The following is a 16,650-nucleotide window of genomic DNA, read 5'->3' as shown; positions in this document are numbered from 1 at the left end:
TGGGGCATCCCGGGTACTCCAGTGTGTCCACTGGCCCCTGTCACCACCCGTGATTGTTGCCAGTGCCTGTAGGACCAGAGTTGTGCCCTGCGATGGCCAGAGCACCCTAAGCCCTGAGAAGGAACAGGCCCACTGTCCCCCTGGGTGTCCTCAGTGTCACTGCCCACTGGCATCATGTCCAGGAAACCTGGGAGCCACAGGATATGGGGGCGGGGGGCGGGCAGTGTCCTTGCCCTGGTGGCAGACAAATGGTCACATGTGTGCAAGGAGCAGGTGGGGGAGAGAGAATGGACACTCGTGTGTGTACCTCGACGTGCATATGCGTGCCCTCGAGAGTATGTTCATGCGTGCGTGCATAAGAGTGAACGTGGGAGTGCAGAAGTTCCCTGTCTCTCTCTGAGCACTAGCAAGCGCAACAGGCAGGGGAGCCAGTCTGCAGGTGGAGAGCGCCGGAGGGAGAGCGGTCTGCCCCACCCCCTGCACACCCAAACCACAGCGGGGAGCTCACTGCCATTCAGTCCAGGCGGACACACGGCCCACCCTGTAGCACAGGACAGCCCTGTCCCTGTGGGTTGCCAGGACTGCCACTCTCTGGGGAGTAGAAAGCCTGGTCTTTCTCACGCAGAACGGCTGGCCGTTTCAAACTGCCCAAAACATCACCACTCACCACCAGAGGCCCCTGCGTAGACTGCCCCAAACATCCCTGACCCCCAGGACGTCCTTATCCTTGACTGCCAAAAACTCCACACAGGGGGGATCCCAAATGGCCCCATACGTGGGGAGATGGAGCGGTAGGGCACCTCCCATTCAGACCACGACATCAGCCGAGGACCCATCCCTTGGATCTCAGGACCTGGAGAGGGTAAGAAAGGAGGGAAAAAGGCCCCACTGCCCGGTCCCCCTCCCTGCCTTCTGCAGACTTCACTGTGTCCTCTCTGCGGAGGAGTGGGCGAGGCTGGCCCTAGACCTAGAATTGGGGAAATAGCTGCTGACCCAGGTTGACAATCACCTTCAGGAGCCCATGTCAGTCTGGGGGCTCTGGGTCTGAGGTGGACAGGTATCCACATTCCCCATGCCTGAGAATGTTACAGAGATTTGGTGGGAGACCTGGCCTGGGGTCAGGGAGTCAGCCTTACCCCCACATAGATTTTGCTTTGTTCTTTGTAGGCAGTGTGGTAGCTCACAAGATACACAGGTGCGACGGGCAACTGAATCCTGGTAGAGATGAAAGGAGGGTGGCAGGCAGAGCCTGAATCCAGCCACGTGGTCTCCTTTTGGGGGGACGCAGGAGAGCAAAGCCTGTCTAGCCGATTGCTTGGGGCCAGACAGGCTCGGGGCTGATCCATCGTCCTGATTTGGGACAGAGAAGGGCTGATAAGAGCCATCTCCTCCTTCATGTCGCCATCTGCCCTGTGCGGGGGTTCTGGACCCCCCACGGCACATGCCGTCCAATTGGCACTGCTGCTCCTGCTTTAGAAATGGTGACTCCTCCAGCCGGAAAGAAGGCAACTCCTGACCCAAAGCTCCTGATCCCAAGGTTGGTTGAGGGGGCTAGCGCCTCAGCAAAGCAGGGCAGGCAGCCTGTTTTCCTTTGGACACTTGACTTCTCTGAGTCTCGGCTTTGTCCAGAAGCCAAGGGAGTCATAATAATCCCTCAGTCCAAGAACTGTCGGGAGGGCTCCACAGGAGCTCCACTGGATAAGGCATCTAGCCTAGAACCTGGGGCATGCTGGTGCTCACGACCGAGAACCGGTCTGTGCCAGGTCCCCTCCCCCATCCAGGAGTCTCCACATCACCTGTGGCCTCTGCCAGGAGCCAGCGGGCACTGCACACACAAAAGACTGCCCCCAAAGACTGCACAAATGGTGTGAGCCCGAGCCCTATATTCAGGGGGCACAGTGGAGGCTCACCTGGCAGCAGAAAGGTTTCTGGGTAGCCACAGGACATGGGGATGCTGGGGAGTGGGTACAGATGTAGAAGGGGGTTCTCTCCCATGTCCTTACAGGAACATAGCCATGTGCATTGGGAGTTAGGGGATTCTGGACCATCTCAGGGAGACAGATCTCCAGGTGGTGTCTCCTGGAACTTGCTGAGCTGTAGGGAGGCCAGGGAGTAGCTTTGTCTACTCCTCTGTGACTCAGGACAGTGGGGTGTCAAGTTCTTCCCCTCTTGGTTTTGTCATGTTTCTGTGCTGTATCTTCTCCGAGTTCCCCATCTGTAGGAGCCTGGGCAGCCAGGACTTGCCTAAGGTTCTATGACAGTGGTTCTCAACCTGTGGGTCATGACCCCTTTCACAGGGGTTGCCCGATTCATAACAATAGCAAAATGACAGTTATGGAGTAGCAACGAAAATAATTTTATGGTGGGGAGGGGTCACCACAACATGAACTGTATTGAAGGATCACGGCATTAGGAAGGTTGAGAACCACTGATCTAAGAGATTCTCCAGGTGGCAGCAGCAGCTTCTGCCCAGGGACTTCCATCCAGCCGGCACCGGATGATGCACAGGGCGGGAAGTAGCAGCGTGGGTCCTAGCTGTTGGGTACCATCGCTCCTCCCCTCCTCAATGAGCCCCTTCAACATCTCAGCCGCCGGGCAGGCCACCAGGTCCAGTCACCATGTTTTGCTACTGTAGTGAGTCGTACCTCTGACCCTGGAGTTGGAGTTACCTGGTTGGGGCAGTGTTGATGAGTCAGGCTGCTAACCGGGAGGTGGAACACCACCACCCAGCTCCACCGGAGAAAGATGAGGCTTTCAGCTCCGTAAGCAGTGACAGTCTCAGCAGCTTCCCGGCAGTTGTGGCCTGTCCTCTAGGGTCGTTGCCAGTCGGCAGCCAATTTGGTTTCTAGCTTCATTCTCGTCCATCGGCCATGTGTGTCTTGCCACGATTGTGCGGATGACAAGGCAGAGAGGCTAATGGTGACGGTGTTGTGGTGCTGGTGGCGACGTGTAAGAGTGGTGGTGGTCTGGGTGGCGGTGGTGGAGATGGCTGCGTGGAATGGCGAGTCTATGCAGGAGGTGGGGGTGGTGGTAGGGATGGGGACGGTGACAACAGTGATGGAAACATGACTCCGGTGTGCTTTCCTGCAGGGTCACTGGCGGAGAGCTCTTTGAGGACATTGTGGCGAGGGAGTACTATAGTGAGGCCGATGCCAGGTGAGTGCATCGGACCGCCTTCCTCTCTCTCACACCCCTCTATCCCTCCTCCCCTGACCCTTTCCTGCCCTCTCTTCTAAGTCCAACGCTGTTTCTGTGCCCTTCGTGGCCGGGCAGAGGGTTTGTCACAAGGCCATGTTGGCTTGGCTGGCTCACACTGCCCACCAGGCTGATGACCGAAAAGCCCCACAGAGAGCTTGGCCTTCGCACATTTTGATGGGCAGAGGGAGGTGGTCTCGGGGAAGTCCTGGCCTACGGCCTGAGTGTGGAGACACCTCTGCCTCCTTGCCTGCTCTGGGGTTGGAGGCGCCTCTGGTGCCTTGACCCAGATTGAGCACACCGACCCCATAGCCGGCAGCCTCCATGGCGCTGGTCAGGAAAGGAGAAAGAACCAAGAGTGAGCATCAGGACCCTGCCTGCCCATCTCTTATAAGAAGTCTCAGCCCACGGCCTGTCGCGGGCCAGGAATGTGAACCTTTCTTATCGCGATGAACAGACAGGGCCAGGAGTCATCTTCCACGGAGCCTGGAGCACCCAGATGGAACCCAGAAGGAGAGGTGTGGGTCCTGTGTTCATGGGTGGTGGGTGGGAAGGGCACTCAGTTGGGGGTGCCAAGTGTCAGCTCCCTGTCCCTGGAAAGCAAGGTCCACATGTGGCCCCTGCAGGTCCAGGTTCCTCAACCAAGTGCCACTCAGCTCCATGGCCAGGGCCGTCCCAGCTCACCACGCACCTCAGCTCAGGGGCAGCCATCCCAGGATGGCTGCTCACTGATTCCTAGCTGACACGTGGAGTGAAGGACAGGCGAGCCAGGACCCGGGCATGGACTTAGTGCAGGCCCGCTGAACTGTGGGTGAGGCTTGGTGTCGCTGTGGGTTCGGCTTGGGCTGCTGACTGACAGGTCAGCCGTTCAGCCCCACCCGGCCCTCATCGGGGGATGAGCTTGTCTGCTCCCACAGCTGTCCAGTCTTAGAAACCTTGGCAGGATCGCCCTGAGGTGGGACTGACCTGATGGCAGTGGGTTCAGTTCTTCAGGTGGGTTTTAAATAGTCAAGCATTTCTTTAACAAACTGTTACCTTCCTCGTCCTGACAAATGCATGTGGGATTGATTCCCACGTGGTGCAGGAAGGCTTGCTGTCTGTGGGGTGGGCAGTCAGTGCAGGAAGCTGTGCTGGGGCTGGCCTACTGCTCCGGGAACAAGAGAGTGTGGGACAGGCTTTCAGGGAGAGGGCATGACACTAAGGAGTCCCTTGGAGACTCGGCTGCCGTCCTTAGACTCTTAAGGGTCCTGGTAAAATCAGGCGAATGGCCAATGGCTCTCCCAAATCCCCTCATTCTCAGCCCGCATCCCAGATCCTTGGGCAGGTTAGAACAGAACGCTGGTTGGAGTGAAAAGAGCTGCCTGCCGACCCTTTGAGGATGGCCGCTGGTCCCCAGGGTCCCTGTCTAGAACCTGCCCTCTTACTCCACAGGCCTTGCCCATCTCCATTCCTGGGGTGCTCCTGAGCACCCCACCCCTAGCTGCTCACACCCAGTACTGTCAACTTCTGTGGTCCTGCAGTTCTCCTGCTCTCTCTCCCTGCCCCACACTCACCATCCTTTCTGCCTCCTCTCCTCTCCATTCTCTGGTGCCCCCTCCCTTGCCAACCTCCCCGAGGCAGCAATGTCCCCTCCTCCCTGCTGCCACCCTGGCTAGCTCTACTCGGCATGCCCGTGCCCACTAGACAGTAGAGAGTCTGGCTCGCACTCACCTTTGCACACAGGGACCTGGAGGTCAGTGTCAGACTCCCCCATCTCAGACTTGGGGAAGCCAGACTGCTTGCTGCCGTGCCGCGCGAACCACCTATACCTGAATCATCAGACACTGGCTACCAAAATTGAGGCCTGGAGGTGGAGCAACAGAGTGCAGGTGCCAGGACCACACAGGAGGGGCCTGACTCCCAGCAGCAGGCGTGGCCAGGGCTTACAGGAACTTGAGCCCAGCCCCAGGTCCTGGGTCCTACCAGGTCACTGCCTTCCCTCTGCAGGGGAAAGCCTCTCCTGACCACCGGAAGACGTGGCCTTGGCTTCTCCCTGCCTTTTGCACCCTGCTTTCTTATCGCATGTCTCTGAAGGAGGCCGGTGAGGGGTAAGAGCAGGGTGCCAGCCTTCATGGGGGCTCAGAGCTACTCGGGAGTCTGTGGACTCCCGGGGAAGAGAACGTTGGCATTTTCTGTGGTTCTGTGACGAGGCTTTTGAGGTCGCAAGCATCTTCCTGAAGCAATGGAGCAAACCGTGCTGTGCTGGTGGGGGAGGCAGCGATGAAGAAGGCTGGGCCCTCAGCCTACCTCCCCCACCTCCCCTGCTCTTTCTTTCCCAGGCCACCCCCTTGGAGCGCTCCCAGGGAATGTGGGCTCTGTGCTGGCTATGACCTTCTCAGCCCACCCACAAAGCCTGCATCTATTCCTACCAGAAACTTGGCTGCTTTGTGGGGAGATGAGTGTTGAAAGAAGAGGGAGCTCAGTGGGTAGCCGTGGGGGGAGGGGGCAGACAGTTGGCCTCCACTCTGTGGGTGTGTCAGGCATAGAGATCATCAGCAAGTAAGTGGAAACAGACTTCGTGGCCAGTGTGGACATTGGCGTGTGGCCTCGTGAGCGCCTGGGTTCTGTGTTTGTGGGCCAGGAACACCGGCTTCCTCGGCGGCACGGCTGGGCTTCCATCTCTGTGCCTGTGAGCCGCCCCAGGCCGTGGCATCTGATCAGCCCTCTGAAATGTGAGCCTGGCGCCTGGTATCACCGTACCTTTTAAAGGGCTCTAACTGGCGACAGGAAAGCAGCAAAGGGCACTGACTGACAGCTCCGAGTGAACAGATCTTCCGGCAGAGTGGTGAGATGGAGCTCGGCGTTATGTACACACTGCGGAGCACTGTCAGGTTTCTGTTGAGATGGAAGAGATGAGGACCAGCATGACCTGGGGAGGGATGGCTCAGGACCGACCAAGCAGGCTAGGGCCCAAATATGGCCTTGTAGTCCTTCCAGGATCCTGCCCAAGGCTGAACCATGGAATACCCGAGGGACTTCCTCTTAGGAGAGGAGACAAGGAGAGGCCTCACCTTCTGAACCCAATTCTACCCTGTAAGGTTGCAGATTGCTCTTGGGAGCAGGAGAGATTTTTGTGTCATGGCTTATCAGGAATCCCAGGAGTGTGTGTACACGCATATCCCTTGTCAACCGGAAGACAGTCAATTCCATGACATGCGGAGCCTTCTGAGAAGGAATGCGGCCATGCAGTCCTGCCCGGAAGACATCAGAGCAGGCTGGGATGCCCGAGTGGACCCCTGGTCAGAGGGGACCAGGTCAGCCGTCTCTGTGTGTCCACATGTGGTTCGGGGACCATCTGCCCCCACAGAGGACCTGTGGGCCTGTTTGGAATGACAAGGAGCCCAGGGAGGCGGTTAGCCACTGTCTGGGAAGCTCAGCACGTGTACTCCACATGGAGGGGCTTCCCTGGGAAGCTAGAGGAGCGAGGCCCAGCTGCAAGCGGCACCATCGCACAAGGGAGCCCAATGCCAGGGTCCTCTGAGGCCGTGCGAAGCACAGAGGGGGGCATTCTGCCATTGGGTCCTGTTTCCCAGCGATGCGCCTCAGGAACCCAGGGCTCTCCGTGCTGGGCGCCCCGGAGTGCTTCCCGGGACCTGCTGTGCTGTCGATGGCGGCACTTTCTGTTGGGACGGCCATGTCAGACAGATGGCAGCATTATTTGCAGATCTTAGGGAGACCTCAGGAAGCCATAAGACATGCACAGTGCTGGTCTAGAGGGTGCACCCCTGCAAGGACCAGTGCAGCCCCCTCCCCTCCGAGTGGACATCGTGAGCAAGGGGGCGGGCACATGAGCGTATTGATTCCACACATACATATCCGGCTCCTGGCACCACGGACACCGTGGAGCATTGCCCCCCTGCTGTGGCGCCGCAGCCCAGTGGCAAGGTGAGCACCCCAGGGGAGCTCTCCTGCCGGAGGCCTCGAGGGCCACACTGAGGTGTGAGGGCGGGGGTCCTGCGCTAAAGCCCAGAAGGCGCTGTGGGCTTCATCCAGAAGAGGGCTGCCTGGGACTCTCCTGCGCCCTGCGCTGACTGCCCTGCACTGCCCGCGCTGGGTGCCACCGGGGACGAGCTTGCTGAGGCAGAGGGGACCCAGCACCACAGCCAGCCTTTGGAGCTTGGCAGGCGACCGCCGAGCTGTGCTGGGCATGAGAGGACTCTACACACAAGAAAATAAGAACGTGCACACCTGTTTCCAGGGCAGGCTATGATCTGTGGACACCACCCCCTACCCTCCCACCTGTCTTGGGAAGAGGTGTCGCTTCAGCTCAGGTGCTGCCTGTGCATCCAAGAAACACCAGCTCCACAGCTGTGCTGGACCAGGTGGGCGAGAGAAACAAATTCATAGACACTCAAATATATATAAAAATGAGCTTTATATAAAGAGAATTGTATATTAAGAAAATATCTTAGCCCAGTCCAGATCAAGTCCATAAGTCTGATATTAGCCCATATGTCCAATACCAACCTATAAAGGCCTCTTCAGACTCCCAAAACACTTGCATTGATGCTGAATGCAGGAAAATCGCAGGCTAGTGGGTGGAAAGTTGTGTGGATCCAGTGGTGGTGTAAGCATCTCAGCTCTGGCAGGGGTCTCCACATGGCTCCTCCAGCTCAGGACACTATCATAGCTCCATGTGTCTTGTCAGCTGCAGTGTCTCCCAGGGAGTGAGTGTGTGCCCTGCCTCCAGCAAGCTATCAAGTGAGGTCATCAAACTGCAACCTGATCAACAGGCTAAACTCCACCCCTTCACTCTTCATAGTCTCAAATTGATGACAGAATATGGAATGGCCCCCTCTTCCCAGGGCCACAGCTTAGTAGGAGTGAGTGCATGGAAGGTGGGAGGTCCCTGGGGGACGAAGCATGGGTTTCTCAGCCCATCTGGGGTGAAAGTGAGGATCCCTATGGGCAGAACCTGCCTGCCCTCCAGAGATAGCTCAGTAGGAAAAAAAAAATTGGACAGTAGCAGGGGGTTGCTGACCTGGACTCCAATGAGGACAAAGGTGCCCTTCCTCCAGTGACCACAGGAATAGGGACACAGCCCCATGCGGAGAGGGGCACGGTAGGGAGGGGCAAAGAGATCCTCCTAAGGGGCAGGAAGGTTTTCTCTAACACCTGCAGACCCAGGCTCTTCTGATCCCCATGGGCATCGGGGAGCCATGCTCCCATCGGAACTGCACACCTGGCGTTTCTTGGGGCGGAAGCAGACTGGGTTTCTAGATGTGGAGAAAAGCCGGTGGGAGCTGTTTGGGGAAGCCCATCGGTTCGTTCCCCGGCGATCCCACAGCCATGATTAGCCCCGGCAGCTCCTCCGGTGGCCCTTTGTCTCCCCCACTCGCTCTCTATGTGCCTAGACTCCAGCGTGTCCAGAAAGGGGGCCTCACTCACACCCCTGCCAGCCAGGATCCAGAGGGAAGCTGTCTGGGGGCAGCCGGGCTGAGGGTGTTCCGGGTCCTGGGAGGCGTCGGCGTGTTTCAAGGGCACCTGGGGTGGAGATGCAGGTGGTCTGGGAAGGGGCAGGCCTTCATGTGGATGAGGACCGAGTGGGCCCTGCGCCCTAAGGGACAGCAGAAGTGGCCTGAGAGCAGCTCTGGCAGCCCTGCCGCCTCCCTGTAGTGGGCCATATTCCAGAAGTGTCCTGAACTCTTCACCTGGAGCACCAAGGAGCCCTCATCGGCTGCTGCCTTCCAGCGCCCTCCTGGGGTTGCTGGGGCTCCCTGTGCTGTAGGGCACCTGTGACCAGTGGATGAAGCAGAGGCACTGGCACCAAAGGGTGCGGCCTGCAGACCTTCAGTACCCAACCCTGCCCTCACTCTACAGCCCAGCCTTGGGTTTCCGGGGCTTCATCCTCATCCCTTCCCTCTGTCTCCTCAGTCTGGGCCTCCCTCCTGAGGTCAACCAAGGGCCTGGAGGGGCTCTAGGCAAAGGGTGGGTTTGCTCTCTGTGGCCCTCCCCTGCCGCCTCAGCTGACTCATGGGCAGGCAGAGAAAGGGCTGGCTTGGCTTAGGGGTTGCTTCTGGTTGGGCCTCAGGCTACCCTTTGGGGGTGAGGAAGGCATTGTGTCTCAAAGCTCCTTGCTCACCAGCTCTCCCTGTCCCTTGAGTTCGAGCCTGGTTTTCCACAAGACCTTAGTCACCCTAGAAACCCTATCCCAAGGCCTGCACGCCTCCAGGGATTTTTGTGTATCCCCAAGGCCCTGCCCACAGTGCTTCCCAGAGTGGAGCCAGGCTGCTCTGCTGGCTTCCTGTCCCCACCATTCTCCCTTTTTCCCACCTTTCCCGATGGAGGGAGGGGCTCTCCTGGGAAGCCCTGCATCTGCCCCAGCCAAGGCTTCTGGCCTGGTTCCAGGATGTTAGAGAGGCCAGGCTCTGTCTCCACCAGGACCTTTCTTCTTGGGTCTCAAGAAGCCCCCTCCCAGAGAACAGGACTGAGCTCAGCCATCTGTCCATCCGTCTGCCCCCTCCTCCGGCTGCCGCTCCTCCTCCCCTAGCCCCTTAGGCCTCCACTGCCCCCTCGGTGCCACCGCGCACAGAACTAACCGGCCCTGGTGTTTGCAGTCACTGCATCCAGCAGATCCTGGAGGCGGTGCTCCATTGCCACCAAATGGGGGTCGTGCACAGAGACCTCAAGGTGAGTGTCCCCCACCCGCGGGCCCCCTGTCGTCTGCATGTCGCTGTCAGGGAGACCTGGTAGGAGCAGGGCAGGCAGTCTCCCGCTGCAGGAGTACCCCACGTGTGCACCTGCCACCTCGGCCACAGGGCCACCCCCGGCAGCCCCCTCAAAACCCACATGGGGTCTTTGTGGGGGAAGGGCTCTGTTTAGCCCCCAGGATCCACAAGACCCAACCCTGCACAGGCAGGTGGGGCTTAGCCTCTGCCCAGCTGATGGCAGCTGCTGCGGGGGAGGTACCTCCCATCCAAGCACTTTCTCTAGGTCCACAGGCCTGCCTGCAGCTCTCTTCCAGGGTGGCAGCCAGGCCAGTGCTGGCCTCTGTTCAAATCAACAAAAGGCTAGCAATGCGGAGAGCAGGCAGGGAGGCCGCCCAGGAGGAACAGCGCTTCAGCAGCAGCAGCTCTTCCTCCCTCTCCCTGCTCACTCTTGCCTTCTCCCTGCATTACGCCCCACCACCACCCACTCCCTCCTTCCTTCCATTTCTTCCACTCCCTTCTTCAGCCCCTGGTTTCTCCAAATGGGTTTGGAGCTGATTCTTCCTCCAGGAGCTGCCCTGGTAAACTCTAGTCCTGTCACCCTGCCCAGAGGCCAGTGGATGGCCTGCGATGGGCCTTCCCCCACGCTGACATGCTAAATGGGGCCATGCCCTTCCTTGGCAGAGAATGGGGCCTGGGCTAATTCCCGCCGCTGCGCTAGGGGAGGTGGTCACAATTCCACATGAGGACCGTCACAGGACACTCCCCATGGACTCTTAGGGAGCTGCCAGCCTTTCCGATGCCCCTACCCTGGTGCCTCCTGTCTGCATGTCCTGTCTGGCCAACCTCGTGTGCCCTTGTCTTCTGTCCTGTGTGCGTGCCTCACTGGGCCTCTGGGAGGGACCCCCGATGCTCCCTGTGAGATGGGGCGCCTGAGCCCCCTATTTGGACGCAGTGGCATTCCTGTGAAGGTGGTGTGGCAGCCTGTACCTCAGGTGTCCCTGCTCACGTTACTTATCTAGGTAATTCTGAGGCAGAGACATGGAGGCAGGCTGACCCCCCTCGTTCCCCCCCCCCAAGCTCCTGGCTGTGACCTGGGAGCAGGTAGAATCCTTCTGATGAGAGACAGGCGGTGAGGAAGCTGCAGTGGCCCTTGTAGGTCCGGGAGAAGCGGCCTCCCCTTGGGGGAGTCCCAGTGGGCCTATGGGGCTGTGGGGTCTGATCTGAGCCCACGGACGGTCGTGCAGGAAACCAGGAGGAACCATCAGCTCTCAGAGCACATCACCATAGGGGACAGATCCCTACGGCATGGGTCGGAGGGCATGGGACACCCATTCTCCAGGGTCAGACAACTGCAGAAGCTCAGGATATTGCTGCTGCCTGGATCATGGAGAAGACCGAGGAGACTTGCTCCCTGCCGCCTCATCTGGCTGTCTCTGTCTCCATCTGCCCTCCCCAGAAACCAGGGGAAGACATTCTGGCGGGTTCTCTCTCTCTCTCTCTCTCTCTCTCTCTCTCTCTCTCTCTCTCTCTCTCTCTCTCTCGGCAGGGTACAAATTCTAACTCCATCTTGTCACACTCTCTAAGAGACTTGGGGCCTGGTTTTCAGAATGATAATGGGGGTTCTCTCCTCTCACCCCACCCCAGGAGGGGCCAATCCCACTCCCTTCCCTATAAGGGCCAGGGCCGCTGTGGTGTCCCCAACACTCCCGCCCCATTCTCTTGTCAGAAGACCAGGTCACGCTGACTTCATGTCTCTGCCCCAAGCTGGCAGGACCCTGCCAGCGGCTCTGACTTTGTGTGTGTGGTGGGATTGGGAGTGGGGTAGTAGGGTGGTGCATGGGGAGGTTGCGACCCCTCACCTGTTCACACTGGTGCAAGGCAAGATGCTTAGGATCCTCAGCTGTGAGGGCCCCTCTCATTCTAGACCTTGGGGGTGGGGGTGCGAAGGACAAGCGTGACTGTGACGGAGCCTGTGTCACCATGGGAAACTGGAAGCCAAGGCAGGGAACAGAGCCTGCAGGGGGCCTTGGCCCCCACTTGCTCTGGGCTCTGGCCCTGGGGGCCGGGGGTTCTGGAGAGCCCGACTCCCGTAGCTCCGAGGGGAGCGGAGTTGTGTATGTCATTGGTGCTGAGCTGGAGTCGACTTCATGACAGTGAATTTGGTTTGATCTGTCTGGGGTTTGGTTGTTGTTGTTGTTGTTGTTTTAACGACTCTACTTGTTCTTTATGTTTTTAATTTCTGAAGTTGCGATGCATTTAAAAAGCCGTTTCATGGATAAGGCGTTGTTTCGTCTTGTCGAAAGCAGTAACGTGCTTTCGACAGATGAGATCTTGGGACTGAGCTGTGGGAGGGAATACTTGCTGGAGAAGCGGCCCCAGGCTCCAGAGAGCCTGCTGCACAGGGACCCCCGGCCGCTCCCCTCAGGGTGGTAGGACTGGGTACCTGGGGGGGGGGGGCAGGTGCTCACCAGAAAGCCTGGCCAGGTGGGAGTGGGGAGGGGCACAGCACTGAGGTCCTGCAGCTGCCTAGACCCCTTTGCAACCCCCTGGCTGAGTGCCCTTTAGTGACAAGACAGCAGTCTCCTCGGCTGCTTCCCTCTGGGGTAGGGGAACCAGTCTCCTTCCTACTTAGCAAGAGTCTTGCTATCCCAGGGTGGGTACGAGTGGGGTGGGTCATCTTGCCCGCAGCCTGCCCTTGTAATGTGCAGTCAGAGCAGGGCCCTCTTCCTGCCAGGTGTGGGGGAGCAACAGCTCAGCTGGGCCTTGAGCCAGATGGGCACTTGCGGGCCATGGGGGCGCGGGGGTTGCCCCAGGGATAGATATCCTGTGTTGCCCTTGGTCCTGGAAGCCCTGTGCTGCAGCCTCCCTGCTGGGGCCTTTGGGGGCAGGGTGGCCTGGAGGGACAGCAGGTGTCTCCCGCATGCTAGAGCGGCCTTGGATACCTCTTGGGAGTGGAGCTGGTAACTGGGGGACCCTCTCTCTACCAAAGGGGCCCAGGCCAGTAAGAATCCCCCTAGCCCACCCCACCCCCAACTTCTCCCTCCACGTGAGGGTGTCCCTGTGGTTGTCACTGTGGGCTAACAGTGTCCCCCTGGGAGATACACAGGCAGGGAGCTTCAGGGCTCCCAGGACCGGGGACAGCACGCGGCAGGGAAGGCGATGGAGCTCAGTGTCTCCTGCCCGCACCCCGGTGGGGTTCCCTTACCCATCACTCGCCCCTGTGGTAAATGTGCTCTTGGCCCTGACGGTACCTGCAGCCCGAGAACCTTCTCCTGGCCAGCAAATGCAAGGGCGCAGCAGTGAAGCTGGCTGACTTTGGCCTGGCCATTGAGGTGCAGGGGGACCAGCAGGCGTGGTTTGGTAAGTTCCCGGCTATCATGTCGTGGGGGAGCGGGAAGGTGGGGTGGTCCCACCATCTCCTCACTGCCTCTCCTCCACCACCAGGCTTTGCCGGCACACCAGGATACCTGTCTCCAGAGGTCCTTCGCAAGGAGGCCTATGGCAAGCCCGTGGACATCTGGGCGTGTGGTGAGGACTGGGCGTGCCCAGGGAGGGGTGGAATGCCCCCTCAGGAGGAGCTCTTCTGGGCCAGCCAGTCTAGCAGGTAGCCAGAGCACCATACTTAGCAGGGGAGACCCTGGCAAGGGCAGTGCAGTGGACGCCCCTCTGAAGTGAGGTCTCGGTTCCTCAGGGCCTGGCTCTTGAGAGGTTTTTGTGCTTGCCAACCCATGTGAAATGGTTTTCACATCATGCACTGGCTCAGACTCACGGCACCAGTGGAAGGCAGAGGATGGTCAGGATCCCAGAGAACTCAAGGGCGGTCACCAGATGGGCCAGGCCACCCCCGGCCCACAAGGCCCGCATGTGCCCCCTGATGGCCTGGAGGTATCTCCTGTCTGTAGCCTCCCCATCACACACTGAAGGCAAGTCAGGGCTGGCCTCAGGGCCCGGGGAGACCCTGCCCACTTCACACTGAGCCTGTGCTCCTGACCTTCCCAGGGGTGATCCTCTACATCCTGCTGGTGGGCTACCCGCCGTTCTGGGACGAGGACCAACACAAGCTGTACCAGCAGATCAAGGCTGGCGCCTACGACGTGAGTGCTGCCCCCAACCTCGCGAGCATGCACATGTGTGTACATACGTGTACATGTGTGTGTGCCTGTCTGCCTCTGTGGGTGTGTGGGCACATGTATGCACCTGGGTGTGCATGAATATGTGCAGGTGTGTGTACCTGTCTGCCTGTATGGGCGCATATAAGTGAGTATGTGTGAGTGTGTGTACCTGTCTGCCTCTGTGGGTGTGTAGACACATACAGGTGAGTATGTGTGAGTGTGTGTGCCTGTCTTCCTCTGTGGGTGTGTGGATACATACAGGTGAGTATGTGCGAGTGTGTGTACCTGTCTGCCTCTGTGGGTGTGTAGACACATACAGGTGAGTATGTGCGAGTGTGTGTACCTGTCTGCCTCTGTGGGTGTGTGGGCTCATACAGGTGAGTATGTGCGATGTGTGTACCTGTCTGCCTCTGTGGGTGTGTGGGTGCATACAGGTGAGTATGTGCGAGTGTGTGTACCTGTCTGCCTCTGTGGGTGTGTGGGTGCATACAGGTGAGTATGTGCGAGTGTGTGTACCTGTCTGCCTCTGTGGGTGTGTAGACACATACAGGTGAGTATGTGCAGGTGTGTGTACCTGTCTGCCTCTGTGGGTGTGTGGGCTCATACAGATGAGTATGTGCGAGTGTGTGTACCTGTCTGCCTCTGTGGGTGTGTAGACCAGGTGAGTATGTGCGAGTGTGTGTACTTGTCTGCCTCTGTGGGTGTGTGGATACATACAGGTGAGTATGTGTGAGTGTGTGTACCTGTCTGCCTCTGTGGGTGTGTAGACACATACAGGTGAGTATGTGCAGGTGTGTGTACCTGTCTGCCTCTGTGGGTGTGTAGACACATACAGGTGAGTACGTGCGAGTGTGTGTACCTGTCTGCCTCTGTGGGTCTGTAGACCAGGTGAGTATGTGCGAGTGTGTGTACCTGTCTGCCTCTGTGGGTGTGTGGGCTCATACAGGTGAGTATGTGCGAGTGTGTGTACCTGTCTGCTTCTGTGGGTGTGTGGGCACCAGTATGCGCATGTTTGTGTGAGTGCATACGTGTGTGTGTGTGTGCCTGTCTGCCTCTGTGGGTCTTGTGGGCACATACAGGTGAGTCCGTGCGAGTGTGGGCACACAGGTGAGAGGGCAGCCTGGGGAGAAAGGAGGAGGGGAGGCAGTGGAGCCGGCTGTGGTCAGAGCCTGAGCCTGCTTTTCCTCGCCTTCCTGGCAGGATGGGCTCCTCTGACAAGCTCGGCTTCCCATGTCGATGACGAGCTCCCAACGGCTGCGTGTCTTCTCTCCTTCCCTAGTTCCCCTCCCCTGAGTGGGACACTGTCACTCCTGAAGCCAAAAACCTCATCAACCAGATGCTCACCATCAATCCTGCAAAGCGCATCACAGCCCACGAGGCTCTGAAGCACCCATGGGTCTGCGTAAGTGGCCTGCGCACGTGCTTGCAGATGCAGCTCCGTGGAGGACCCGCATGGACCTCCTGTGGGCACCTGTCAGAAGGAGGCTTATTCTCCCGCTGCCAGAGAGGGCCCCTCTCCCACACTGGTTTCCCACCCTGAAAGGCCTCTGGTGCTCTGGGGTCAGGTGCTTTGCCCGTGGCCTTATGTGAAGTTGTTTTTTCTGTGGAGCCTGTGAGCCTCAGTCTCTGGAAGGGTGTAGAGGGCAGAGGGGCTCTCCCGCTGACCTGCCCCCTTTGTCAGGGAATCGGAGCTATGAGGGCAGAGGGCAAGCCTGGAGGAGGACTGGTGCTGGTTTGGGGGAGCTTGAAAGCAGGTGGAGGATCAGGGCTGGGGTGAGGCAGGAGAGGAGGGACAGATATGGGGATGGGGTGTGCAGGGGCAAAGGCAGGGCTGGGGTGGGGCAGGGGAGGAGGGACAGAAATGGGGATGGGGTGTGCAGGGGCAAAGGCGGGGCTGGGGTGGGGATAGGGATAGGACAGGAAGCAGGGATGGAAGTGGACAGAGGATGGGGGATGGACAACTGAGAAGGGGATGTGGGACAAGGGTGGGGACAGGAACTGGCAGCAAGGAGACATGCTGTTTCCTGGGCAGGGGGGAATGTGTCCTGTAACTTTCAGCATGTGGTGGCCCCAGGAGTGTGAGACGCCTGCACCTCTGCCAGGAGACCCCTGTCGGCTCTTCCAAGCTCCCTGGGAAGGAAAGTGGCCACTCTGGGTTCTTGCAGCTGTTGACACTCCCTCTTCCCACAGCAACGCTCCACGGTGGCCTCCATGATGCACAGACAGGAGACGGTGGAATGCCTGAAGAAGTTCAATGCCAGGAGAAAGCTCAAGGTGAGCAGGCCTGGTCTTCCGCAAGGGCAGGGTACAAACCCTCTCTAGCTCCAGCCTTTGTATTCCCTGCTCTCTGCTTCCTCTCAGTCGGTGCCCCCTGGGAGGCGGGGTGTTCTGGGTCCCCAGGGCTGTGGTTACAGAGGAAGAAAAGCTGATGGGGTGGTCAATCATTTACTCTCTAGTAGGGAATAAGCTGAGATGTTTCTGAGACAAGCACACCTTGGTAAGAAAACATTGGGCAGTGAGTCTAGGAGTGTGGGGAACACAGGAAGGGAAGGGCCCTAAATAGAGACCCCAGAATCTCAGCAGTGCACTTGACCTCCTACCTGCACCTCAGTACTGGCCTCAGTGGAGGGTGCCTGCACACGGACAGCACGCTA

The 16,650-nt window shown here is 58.9% G+C and overlaps 1 protein-coding gene across 7 annotated transcripts in view; it reads left to right on the top strand.

Moving 5' to 3' along the window:
* The window catches only part of CAMK2B (calcium/calmodulin dependent protein kinase II beta), a 171,445-nt gene that overhangs the window by 131,665 nt on the left and 23,130 nt on the right, over nt 1-16,650 (top strand). For all 7 annotated transcript variants that reach the window (XM_075558102.1, XM_075558098.1, XM_075558100.1 and 4 more), the window contains exons 5-11: nt 3,091-3,156; nt 9,792-9,864; nt 13,142-13,244; nt 13,329-13,412; nt 13,884-13,978; nt 15,276-15,398; nt 16,187-16,270. In XM_075558102.1, the coding sequence (XP_075414217.1) occupies nt 3,091-3,156; nt 9,792-9,864; nt 13,142-13,244; nt 13,329-13,412; nt 13,884-13,978; nt 15,276-15,398; nt 16,187-16,270 (628 nt within the window). The remainder of the gene's footprint in view (nt 1-3,090; nt 3,157-9,791; nt 9,865-13,141; nt 13,245-13,328; nt 13,413-13,883; nt 13,979-15,275; nt 15,399-16,186; nt 16,271-16,650) is intronic.

Source organism: Tenrec ecaudatus, chromosome 9, assembly GCF_050624435.1.
Source record: "Tenrec ecaudatus isolate mTenEca1 chromosome 9, mTenEca1.hap1, whole genome shotgun sequence".
Lineage (NCBI taxonomy): Eukaryota > Metazoa > Chordata > Mammalia > Afrosoricida > Tenrecidae > Tenrec > Tenrec ecaudatus.
Note: the sequence above shows the minus strand (reverse complement) of the source record. Positions and strands in the feature narration are given on the sequence as shown.